The sequence below is a fragment of the Urtica dioica genome, chromosome 6 (genome assembly GCF_054948205.1).
Source record: "Urtica dioica subsp. dioica isolate 48M chromosome 6, U.dioica_male_clone48M_v1_H2, whole genome shotgun sequence".
Lineage (NCBI taxonomy): Eukaryota > Viridiplantae > Streptophyta > Magnoliopsida > Rosales > Urticaceae > Urtica > Urtica dioica.
The window spans coordinates 37,941,264-37,951,366 of record NC_142761.1 but is presented as its reverse complement, the minus strand read 5'-3'; the positions used below and the strand labels follow the sequence as shown (position 1 = coordinate 37,951,366).

Sequence of the window (10,103 nt, the reverse complement as noted above, 5' to 3'; positions counted from 1 at the left end):
TAAGTTGGTCTTTTGTTATTTTTATAGGTTGTTACATATTTCAAATAATTGTTGTATATCATAATATTCACTATGAAAGTTACTTCTCTTTGGATTTTTCTTAAAAAATACGAGTGTTTTGCAGTTTGCATCAGGTAGTTGAAGCAGATTCTTTTGAAAGAAATATTTAGCGCTATTTAACGACGGCAAAAATAAAAAGCGAGAAAATAGAAATATCTAGTGACATTTAGTATTTGTGGTGAAAATAATGAGTAAAAATATTTTGTATGTTTCTTTAAATTGTGCGTGTGTGTGTGTTTGCGTTTTTTTTTTCTTCCGCTAGGATTCCTTGTGTTTTGACTTTTGAAGAGATTTCATACCCCTTTTATTTTTGTTAAATACTTCAGTAGTTTGACTTTGAAATATACGAAGATTTTAAAAAATACAAATTACCAGCTAAGTTATAATTTACCTACAAATACAAGGGTGTGGGTTTAGAAATATGATTAAATTATAAACATGCTTTTACTCACTTTAAAAAGCTCGTCAATTCTTTTGGGTACGTATATGAGAGCTGTTACAAAATCATGATGGTGGAGAAACACTCAATAGTTAAGTTTTTCATAGAGAAATATGATTATGTGGTAAGATACAAAAACAAATGCATATATATCGCAAACACATTTTTGTATTTTTCTTTAAAGAGCAATTATTGTTGCTTATTTTTCTTCTTCTTCTTCTCTAAAATACACGCCTTAAATGAAACTATATGGAAGAAAGGTCATCACAATTCACAACCTGGAAATTTTATTTTTCTGATATTCATTTCTTCAGTATTCCAATATTTCATTGGATCAAAAGAAAAAGGAAAAAAAAAATTGTAATCTTATATGATCTAACGTTATATTCGTGAAATGGACAGACACCACGAAAAGTGTTGGAATGAGATAAGATTATAATTTTTTTTTTTTTTTTTTAAAGTGAGATAAGATTATAATTAAGTACAGTGTATGATAGCTCTCTCTCTCTCTCTCTCTCTCTCTCTCTCTCTCTCTCTCTCTCTCTGTTTCTCTCTCTAGCTGGAGAGAGTTCCAACTTTGTGGATAAAGCATCAAATAAAACAAAACACCTCATTAAAGAAAATCAAATAAAAATGAATTGAAGCCGAGTAAATTTGAGAACCACATATATCGTGTTGTGCCCATAAGTTTATCATCGTCGACATAGTTAATTAGTGACACATGTTTGTGCTCTTACACGGATCAAAGCTTTACATCTTGTGGAAAATGACACATTATTCAGAGGTCAAAGGGGCAAAAATAAATATTGAAGACTTATTTATGACTAAGAGCATCACACACGAGTGGATCAAATCAGCAAAAGTTGGCTAAGTATGTTAGTTTAGTCGTAGTCTTACCGATAATAGGGACAAGACCGAGGAAAGGGAACAAACTTAGGCTCTTTTTCTTCGTTGAGAAACCAAAACACTTTTTTCCTTTTTTTTTTTACTTGTTTATTTATTTATTATCATCAATAAAGAAAATAAAGAAAACGAAATATATGTGAATAATAATGAGTATACGTTGCAAGAACCCCTCCCCCTGATTTTTGTTAAATTTAGAGTGACCCCCTACAATATTTGTCCCTAACCTAACGAAAATATGTTTTAAAAGAAGATTGAACACCATAGTAACTTTATTTATTTTTACATATATGTTAATTGAACGATAAAACATATGCGATCTACCTGTAAAATTCACAAAGAGAATATGATTGACAACAATAATGGATTATCGAAATGATTCTTTATTTGATTAGCTAAAGTTTGTGACACGGCTTTTAGTGATTAAAAACGAGCTGATGTGGTAGTGGTAATGGTAATGTGACTAGCTAGATACTCTACTATCCCATGCAAGCGTACGGTACTCGAGTCAAAACTTTGAGCTTGGAGCTCGTATGACCAAAGCTCGTTGGTTAGAATATTATTGACCGCACACGAGTTGCACTTAATTAATATCCTCACTTTGATCCTTCTCTCGAATAAAATTGAGGTCAAGTTCTATACCTTCGTCCTTGCATGAAGAAAAATATTTAAAACTATATAGACAACACTTAATTAGGTTATCACAAGTACAAAGTAGTAACCTGGTCACTAGAGATACAAAGCCGAGATAGAAGATTTTGTGTCCGTGTGACCTGACTACTACTGTAATAAGATTCGTCTCTTAATTATAATACGATAATCTGGCATAAGTCTTTGTTTTGTTTAGCGTACTTAATTTTTAGTCGGCTTAAACGAGATTTTGTTGTGACAATTGTAGATACAAAGCCGAGATAGAAGATTTTGTGTCTGTGTGACCTGAATATTAGCGTTGTATATATATTAGTCATTATTATTATTATTGTATTTAGGATTATTTTTCTTTTCATTTATTTCCATTTTTTGTTGTATTAGGGTTATATATACCCAGACTATTCTATTTCTTTGCTAGGAAATTCATTATTCAGGTTTCATCTTTTTCTCTGAATCCCTAAATCTTCATGGTATCGCAGCCAGGTTCTGCATTCATGGATTTTGTTAATTGATCGAAGAAAGTTAATATACCAAGCACGATGTTCGCGGATCGAACTCTATGGTGAGTTTGCGGATCCAAGAAAGTTAATATACCAAGCACGGTGTTTGGTGAGTCGAGCTACGTTTTTCATCTGTATCGTTGGTATTTTTGCCTCCTTTTCTTGATTTGTGGATGTTGTAATTGGTTGAGTGATTGTCTCGTTCGTCGGTTTGGTGCTGTTTGGATGCGTTGTTGATTTCGTTTTCGGATTTCGATTTGGGAGTTTCTCTCTGTTTGTTTGGACTTCGTTTTTTGGAGTGTTTGGATTTGTGTTTTTCGATATGGCGGGTCGTAAAGATGATTCCCTTCAGGCATTTGGTGTTCAAATGGATGGCAAAAATTACTCATATTGAAGTTATGTTATGAGGAATTTTTTGCGTGGAAAATCGATGTGGAGTTATGTGACGAGTGTGCGTCATAAGTCTTCCGATGAGAAGGCTGAAGATTTTGCAACTTCGATTGATGTTTGGGAGGCTGACAACGCGAAAATTATCACATGGATTAACAATTCTGTTACCAACTCGATTGGTGCTCAGTTGGCGAAGTACAAGACTACGAAGGAGGTCTGGGGACATTTGGAGAGACTTTATACTCTGTCTAATTTTGTCAAACAGTATCAGTTGGAGATGGATATTCGTGCGCTTCGGTAAAACGGTTTGAGTATTCAAGAATTCTATTATGCCATGTCCTCATTGTGGGATCAGTTGGCATTGACTGAGTCGGCTGAATTGAGGGCAGTGGCGGCTTACATCTCTCGGCGTGAAGAGCAGCGATTGGTTCAGTTCCTGATGGCCCTTCGTGACGACTTTGAGGGATTGCGTGGTGCGATTCTTCACCACAGTCCTCTTCCTTCTATTGATTTCGTGGTCAACGAGCTGCTGACCGAAGAGGTTTGTCTCAAGTCCAAGATTGACAAGGAGAGTCCATCCCCCGCGGTGCCTGCTGTCCTTGCTGCCCCGTACCGTTCTCCTGCTGGTAGTACATCCAGGTCATCACTCCCTCTGGATAAATGTGCATTCTGTAAAGAGAAGGGACATTGGAAGGCTCAGTGTCCGAAGTTAGGCAGAGACAGAGCACAGTAGCAGGAGCAGGAGGAGCAACAACAACAACGCTTAACCCAGCCTTAGTCTCGCCCGACGGCTCCGTGGGCACCCCGTCCAACGGCTCCATGGGCACCTCGTCCACCAGCTCCGTGGGCACCTCGTCCGACACCTCCGTGGACACATTCGCCCACCAACGACGTTTCTGCCCCATCTGTGGACTCGTACAATATGTTTGAGCAGTTCCAGCAGTTCCCAACCTCTCATAATTCAGGTTTGTCCCATTTCGAAAAGTTGTTTGGAAATGTCCCCGATTATGCCTTTTGCGTGTTTTTGGTTCAACTTGTTTCGTGCTCCGACCTCACGTCGAGCGCGATAAATTGTCTCCTAAGTCTACTTTGTGTGTCTTTTTGGGATATAGTGTTGGTCAAAAGGGATATCGTTGTTTTGATCCGGTCAGTCAGAAATTGTATGTCTATCGTCATGTTGTGTTTTTAGAGCATATTCATTTCTTCTATGTTCCTGCTAGTTCTCATAACATGACTCGGAATGATGTTATTCGCATTGATCCTTTTGATATTGACACCGATGAGGTTGTACACACTGATACTTTGGTTCATGAGACACACACGCCTCCGATCCCTCTTGCTACGATTGCTCAACCATCACTTGAGATTGCGGATCATCCTCCTCTACGTCAGTCCACTCGTCTTCATAAGTCCACTAAACTTCCTGATTTTGCCTATTCTTCATACTCTACCTCTTTTGTTTCCTTTCTCATGTCTCTTCACTCTTTGTCTGAGCCTTTGTCCTATAGAGAGGTTGTTGTTAACCCCCTTTGGCAGACTGCTATGGCTGAGGAACTTACTGCTCTACATCAGATCACACTTGGGACTTCGTGCTGATGTTGTCAGGGAAGCAGGCCATCGGTTCTCGTTGGGTATATGAGATCAAGACCAAATCAGATTGGTCCGTGGAGCAGTACAAGACCCGTCTTGTTGCTAAAGGCTATTCTCAGGAGTATGGTATAGATTATTAAGAGACTTTTGCACCAGTCGCAAATATGACGACGATCCACGCTCTGATCGATGTGGCCTCCGTACATCGTTCGCAGATATCTCAGATGGATGTGAAGAATGCCTTCTTGTACGGTGATCTTCACGAGGAAGTCTACATGACACCCATCCTGGTGTCGCGCATCAGCCCGATCATGTGCGCAAGCTGCGCAAAGTTCTTTATGGTCTCAAATTATCTCCTCGAGCTTGGTTTGAGAAGTTCTCCCCTGTGATCACCTCCCTTGGTTTCATTCCTAGTCAGAACGATTCCGCTTTGTTCGTCAAGCATACAACTACAGGTCGTATCCTCTTATCCTTGTATGTTGATGACATGATTAGTACTGGCGATGATTATGATGGGATTGAATCGTTGAAGCCTGACTTGGCTCGGTGCTTTGCTATGAAAGATCTGGGTTCATTGCGTTACTTTCCGGGTATAGAGGTGGCTTTTTCTTCGAAGGACTACCTTCTATCTCAGTCAAAGTATATATCAGATCTCTTTGAGTGCGCTCGTCTCACTGACAGCAGTATCGTTGATACTCCTCTTGAAACCAATGCACGCTACTCTCCATCTGACGGGTCTCCTCTGCCCAATCCCAGTCTATACCGCACGATGGTTGGAAGCTTGGTTTATCTCACGGTTACTCGTCCGGATATTGCGCATGCTGTTCATATTGTTACTGCTCCTACCACATTTCATTGGGCTGCCATTCTGCGCATTCTTAGGTATCTTCGTGGTACTCAGTTTCAGAGTCTATTGTTTCCCTCATCGTCTTCATTAGAGTTGCACGCTTACTCATATGCCGATTGGGCTGGTGATCTTATGGATCGCAAGTCCACCACTGGATTCTGTGTTTTCATTAGAGATTCACTCATCTCTTGGAAGAGCAAGAAGTAGGATGTTATTTCTCGCTCTTCCACTAAAGTTGAGTATCGCGCTATGGCTATGATTACATGTGAGATTGTTTGGTTACGCTGGTTACTTGCTGATCTGGGTGTCACTCTTCATCATCCTACGTAATTATACTGTGATAGTCAGAGTTCCATTCAGATTGCTCGTAACTCGGTCTTTCATGAGCGAACCAAACATATTGAGATTGATTGTCATTACACCCGCCATCGTCTTCAACTTGTTACAATCACATTGTCATATGTTCCCTCTTCTCTTCAGATTGCCGATTTATTCACGAAAGCTCATTCCGCTTCACGCTTCCGCTTTTTAGTTGACAAACTATCAATGCTTATTGCTGTAGCATTGTGAGTTTGAGGGGGAATATTAGCGTATATATATGTATATATCAGTCATTATTATTATTATTATTATTATTGTATTTAGGATTATTTCCCTTTTCATTTATTTCACTTTTTGTTGTATTAGTGTTATATATACCCAGATTATTCTATTTATTTACTATGCAATTCATTATTCAGGCTTTCTCTTTTTCTCTGAATCTTTAAATGTTCACTGACTACTACTATAATTAGATTCGTCTCTTATAATACGATAATCTGGCATAAGTCTTTGTTGTGTTTGGCGTACTTAATTTCTAGTCGGCTTAAACGAGATTTTGTTGTAACAATTGTTCCAATTTTTTTTTTTTTTTTTATCATCACCATTAATTTTCTTTTCATCCTGTCACTAATGAAGGAGGGTTAACGACATCCAACTGTTGAGACTAATCAAGCAACTCCAGCGACAATGTTGTACACTCGTTACTCTAACAATAGCGACGTTCAGGATTGGCAAGAGGAACGAGTTCAGTCAGTAACTATTCCGCCTCTTAAATAAGAAAACGAGTTAGACTAACGATGAAAAAATGGTCCAAATTAAATATTAACAATGTAAGGCAAAATTTCATGAATTTCCACGTAGAATTACGTCCATGAATAAAAAAACGAAAAAGTGCATGCAACTTTGCCGCTTCTTGATCAAAATCTTAAAAAGCAACTCCAGTGACATGTCTATTCGTCTCAAAAAAATATCATCATAAATAGAAGTGTTTGGTTCAAATGTATAGATTAATATTACAGCATGGTCTGAAGTTCCAAACAATGAAGACGGATAAGATTTGAAGTTCCCAATTTGGGCATTTTAATATTAAATTAATTACGTGACAAAGCCCCCCCGTTATTATCTTAAAAGATACGAGTAACTTTATTTTGGCCGAAAGATAAGGCCAAAGCCACTTCGAATTATTATTTTTCCTTTTCTCGTTTGTTAATCAGTCTTTTACTCATACAAATCCATTACACATAACAACTCAATGAGCAATTTGATGTTGGTGGAGCCGAAGGAAACCAAATAGTTAAACATATATACAAAAAAAAAAGAAGAAGATTAATCAAATAAAAAAGCAAGCAAAGAGTTTGTCCACTTGGTAGCCTACAATCATTCTGAATATCTTACGTCATCCGTGACGCAACGCTCGTAACCCACGTGGGCTAATCTGCACCGTCCATAAGTCCAAACGAAAAAGTCTTATAAGATGGCACGTTTGGTTCCAAATATCGCCTTCCTTCTCTTTCTTTCACATTCTCAAAATCTCTCTCTTTCTATTTTTTTTTTTTCTTGCTAGCTTGACCCTCATAAAATCACTTTTTTTAGCGTCCTTTTGTTTTGGTTCCAAGTCCAACACAACACGAACGCTCTGCGGAAAGAGAAAAAAGAAAAGACACAAAGAAGAGAAGAAAAAAAGTGGGTTGAAAAGTTTGAAGGGAATTATTATTGCTATTATTGTTATTATATTTAGAGATGGGTGTAGATTTGATCAACTTCGAAGAAACGGAGTTACGCCTCGGTTTGCCCGGAGGCAAAGGAACGGGAAATCTCGACGGCGCTGTGATTCCCTGCGACGCAGCTAAGAATAACGGAAAGCGCGGTTTCTCCGAGACCGTCGATCTCAAACTCAACCTCTCGTCCGACGATTCTGGGCCGTCGGATCAAGGCGTCGAGAAGAGTGAAAAAGGAGCTACTGCTTCTCCTCCGTCCACTAACTCCGTCAAACCTCCAGCCAAGTGAGTTTCTCATTTCTGGACTAAAAAACAATTTAATATTATCATGATAATAGATTTTAATATTATAATAATTTATTTTATGTATTTAAATAAACCCCCGGAATATATGTTGATAATTAGGGTCGGTGCATGGCTCACCATGCGTGAGGGGAACATAATTATTTCATGGAATAAAGTAAATTAATTATTTAAAAATAACATCATCTCATCTTTGTGCGCTGTGTGGCCTGTTTCTTTACGTTTATTAATTTAATTTTTTTATTCTTATTCACTAACGTGAAGGATTCTAAATCTGAAATAATGTTAGGCTATAACCACACACACTAGATTAGGGCTTTATCTTTTTTTATTTTTACTTTGTTAAAAAAGAAAATAAAAAATAAAATATAAAATAAAGGACGTACCATAGGTCCATAGATTAGTTGTCGGGAAGACAAAAGAAAAGAACAAAACACAAGGAATCTTTACATACTTTTCTTCTCAACCAACCAAAGAAATACAGAACAAACAACTCAAAAGTAAAAAAAAAAAAATTCCATCATCGATAATAACCCTCTCCAAAAACCAATAAGAGTCATTGTACACGTCATCATTACAGAGTCCAAATTGTTTTTATTAATAAATGACTGTTATTTTAGGGCACAAGTTGTGGGATGGCCACCGGTGAGATCGTTCAGGAAGAACATAGTTTCGGCGCAGAAGACGGCGACGGCGACGGCGAGTCCGGCGGCGGATCCGGCGGCGTTTGTGAAGGTGAGCATGGACGGAGCGCCGTACCTTCGCAAAGTTGACCTAAAGCTCTACAAAAGCTACACTCAGCTCTCAGACTCTTTGGGCAAAATGTTCAGCTCCTTCACTATCGGTGCGCTTTGTTCTATGTTGACATTACTAAACTCATATATAGCTTTGATCAAAATCAAACAAAAATTTTAAAACCACTTAAAAGCAGTAATATTCTAATTTTGTGACAGATAATTTTTGTCTTTTTTCTGAACAATTTTAAAATATTAGGACAGATTCCGATTTTCGGGATAGAGCTGTTATATTTTAAATTTTGATTTAACTTATATGAATTTAGGAAAATGTTTAGATATACATAAAACATTTTAACACAAATATTACTAAAAGAGTTGCGCTAAAACTGTGATATTCTAATTTTATATTTTTCGAACAATTTTAAAATTGTAGGACAAATTGATCACAAGATAATTTTCTCTCCCGATTTTCGTAATAGAGCTGTTATATTTTAAATTTTGATTTAATTTTTTGTAAAATGATATGAGTTTAATAGAGCTGTTATAACTAGAAGAACTAGCTGTTTCTAAGTTAGTATTAAATGTGTTTATAGGTAGTTGTGGATCGCAAGGAATGAAAGATTTCATGAACGAGAGCAAATTGATCGATCTTTTGAATGGCTCTGAGTATGTGCCGGCTTACGAGGACAAGGACGGTGATTGGATGCTTGTTGGTGATGTTCCTTGGGAGTGAGTAAATTTATGAATTATCTTTGATTATTAATTTGATTTTTTTTTTTATGAATTAATTAATTTTAATTTCATTGAATTTGCAGAATGTTTGTTGAGTCCTGCAAGCGATTGCGGATAATGAAGGGTTCCGAGGCCATTGGACTTGGTTAGTGAAATATATGTTTTAAAACCCTAATTGATAAAATGTTACTATGATTTTTATCTTAAATTATAATTTTTGTTTTCATTTTTGCAGCGCCAAGAGCGGTGGAAAAGTGCAAAAACAGAACCTGATTTTTCGATGAAAAAAATGGAAGCAAACCGGCTTGGAACGGCGAGCACTGAGTTTGAATGCGTTTGTTGTACCATTGTTTTTATTTTTATTTTGATGAAGCTTATTATGTCCAAATTTAAATGAGAGAAATGTTTTGGAAGTTTCTTAAGAGATAAGAGTTAAGGTGCAAATGCTATAGAAAAGATGTTCATATTATGTTGCTCGTCGATATGTCAGTGTAATCTTTTTTTTTTTTTTTTTCCCCTTATTTTTGAATGGCCTTGTTTAATAATACATAAATGATGTCAATGTGTTAGTTGTCAATTGGGTGTTCATGTTTCCCGGGATTTTTTTTAATTTATATATATATATATATATATATATATATTGTTCAAATGGTGTGTATTATTATTATTTTATATGTGGTGTATATTTGGTGAGATTCTTCATCATGTATATGGTCGTGAATTTGATTTTTCAAATTTAATTTGTCTGGTTGGTTGGGGAGAAAAATAACTAAGATTCCGAACAAAGAGACAGATATGGTACATGCCCATGTTAGCATTGTTGGAAGAGAATTGTCAATTTGTTATTTACTTTACATAATAATTATAAGAACTTATTTGCAATGATTCAGTGTAACAGCTATGCACAGTATT

The 10,103-nt window shown here is 36.7% G+C and overlaps 1 protein-coding gene across 1 annotated transcript; it reads left to right on the top strand.

Annotated features, from left to right (window-relative positions):
- Positions 1-7,202: 7,202 nt before the first annotated feature.
- On the top strand, positions 7,203-9,783 carry IAA16 (indoleacetic acid-induced protein 16). Its single transcript, XM_089617843.1, has 5 exons — positions 7,203-7,704; positions 8,343-8,566; positions 9,053-9,188; positions 9,275-9,336; positions 9,427-9,783. The coding sequence occupies exons 1-5, from the start codon at positions 7,442-7,444 to the stop codon at positions 9,462-9,464; spliced, it is 723 nt and encodes a 240-aa protein (XP_089473969.1). The 5' UTR covers positions 7,203-7,441; the 3' UTR covers positions 9,465-9,783.
- The last annotated feature ends 320 nt before the right edge of the window (positions 9,784-10,103 follow it).

What these genes read in the sequence shown, in the direction of transcription:
- IAA16 (XM_089617843.1), top strand. Translation starts at nt 7,442, where the DNA reads ATGGGTGTAGATTTGATCAACTTCGAAGAAACGGAGTTACGCCTCGGT. An exon ending in TCCGTCAAACCTCCAGCCAA is followed by an intron (nt 7,705 to 8,342) that starts GTGAGTTTCTCA and finishes CTGTTATTTTAG; the next exon opens with GGCACAAGTTGTGGGATGGC. An exon ending in TTCCGAGGCCATTGGACTTG is followed by an intron (nt 9,337 to 9,426) that starts GTTAGTGAAATA and finishes TCATTTTTGCAG; the next exon opens with CGCCAAGAGCGGTGGAAAAG.